The 1,637-nt window shown below is 45.3% G+C and overlaps 1 protein-coding gene across 1 annotated transcript in view; it reads left to right on the forward strand.

Annotated features, from left to right (window-relative positions):
* The window catches only part of LOC107108242 (neural proliferation differentiation and control protein 1-like), a 21,008-nt gene extending 19,594 nt beyond the window's left edge, over window positions 1–1,414 (forward strand). The window contains exon 9 of the mRNA XM_015408654.1: window positions 1,349–1,414. Within this exon, the coding sequence (XP_015264140.1) occupies window positions 1,349–1,414 (66 nt within the window). The remainder of the gene's footprint in view (window positions 1–1,348) is intronic.
* Window positions 1,415–1,637: the final 223 nt, after the last annotated feature.

Here is a 1,637-nt window from a genome sequence, read left to right on the forward strand (position 1 = left end):
GAGACTACCTTTACCTGATCTTTTTCTGGATGCCAATTTTTTAGTCACCTTTTTCCTCGTGTAACATTTCTGCTGGTTTTCTTCGTCCCATCCACTTCCAGCCTACTTTTCACTACTTGGACTGTTATTGTTGTCAAATCATTCCCCCTCCTGAAGAGAAGTGGTATATTTTTCATTTTTTTAAAGGCACGAAAATAGCTATATATCAATATAGCACTGTACTGACAGATCAAGCGAGTTCTCTGAATTCCCAGCATTCATTAAAAAAATAGTAAGTCTCCAGCTCCCTTCTTTGCAGAGATATGCCTTTTTCCTTATATCTCTGTGAGGGAAGAGGCTAGAGACATACTTTTTTTTTTTTAATGAAAGCTGGGAATTCAGAACCTGCTTAATCTATCACTACAATTCAGGCTCAAAAATAAAAGGGGGGTTGCTCTGATGCCAGTGATGTTGACAGCACCTTCCCTTGAAAATCCTGATTAAGGCATGTGTGGAAGAAAATAAACTGACTCCACAACTACGAAAATGCAGTGGGAGGGCTGCTGTGTAGAAGAACTGTGTCCAAACCAATTCCAGTCCTTGGGGATCAACTGCCAAGAAAATCAAGAGCAAGTTGAGTGTATGGAAAAGCCCTTAGATGGAAGGCTGGATAGATCCTACTGACATACCTCAGCAGCTCAGAACTCTCGAAGCTAGAGAAACAGCTCTAGATCAAGCAACTTTAGTTTGGTGTAGTGGTTAAGTGTGGGGATTCTCATCTGGGAGAACCGGGTTTGATTCCCCACTCCTCCACTTGCACCTGGCTGGATGACCTTGGGCAAGCCATTGTTCTGATAACAGCTGTTCTTGAAAAAGAGCAGTTTCTCTTAGGGCTGTCTCAGCCCCACCTACATCACAGGGTGTCTTTGTGGGGAGGGGAAGGGAAAAGGAATTTGTAAGCCACTCTGAGTCACAAAGAGAAACCCCCAATTAGGTTCCCCCCCCCCCCGGGACTGTCCCATTTGGATTGCAGGTAAAGGAGAGATTGCAGGTATGAATATTCTTTTTTTTAAAGAAAACAAACCTTCCTGCACCGAGAAAAGTAGCGAGGCAAGGAGAAACCTACCCTCCACTTCCCTCTTGATTTACTGAATACACACACACACACACACACACACACACACACACGGATGCAGTCAAACATGAATGCCACCCCACACACCAGCATTCTGAATTGGTACAGTCCGAGTGGGGGGGGGGGGTTTACCAGTTCCCCCATGTATGATTCTTCAGTATGTGTGGCTGTGGGAAATGATCTTTCTCTTTCCAAGAATGTAAAGACTAAATTTCCCCCTTCTTCTCCTTTCAGAGTGGAGAGATGGAGATCCACAACCCACTCTTCAACACCTCCACCTTCCGAGGGTGTCCTCCCTAAATTCTCTCTCTCTCTCTCTCTCTGTCTCCTTTTTGTTTTACATTTCCTGCTCATCTCCGCTGGTGGGTTAATGTGGGGAGGATTCAGGCTCCTAAAAGCCTCCATACTCTTTGGCAGTATGTGGGGGGGCGGGCATGCTGTTCATGTCTCCTGCTCCCTTCAGGGATAACAGCCTTTCTGTATCAACAACCCTCCCATAACCCTCCTTTAATCCCACCCTCAT

The sequence above is a fragment of the Gekko japonicus genome, unplaced genomic scaffold (assembly GCF_001447785.1).
Source record: "Gekko japonicus isolate JY-2015 unplaced genomic scaffold, Gekko_japonicus_V1.1 scaffold1973, whole genome shotgun sequence".
Lineage (NCBI taxonomy): Eukaryota > Metazoa > Chordata > Lepidosauria > Squamata > Gekkonidae > Gekko > Gekko japonicus.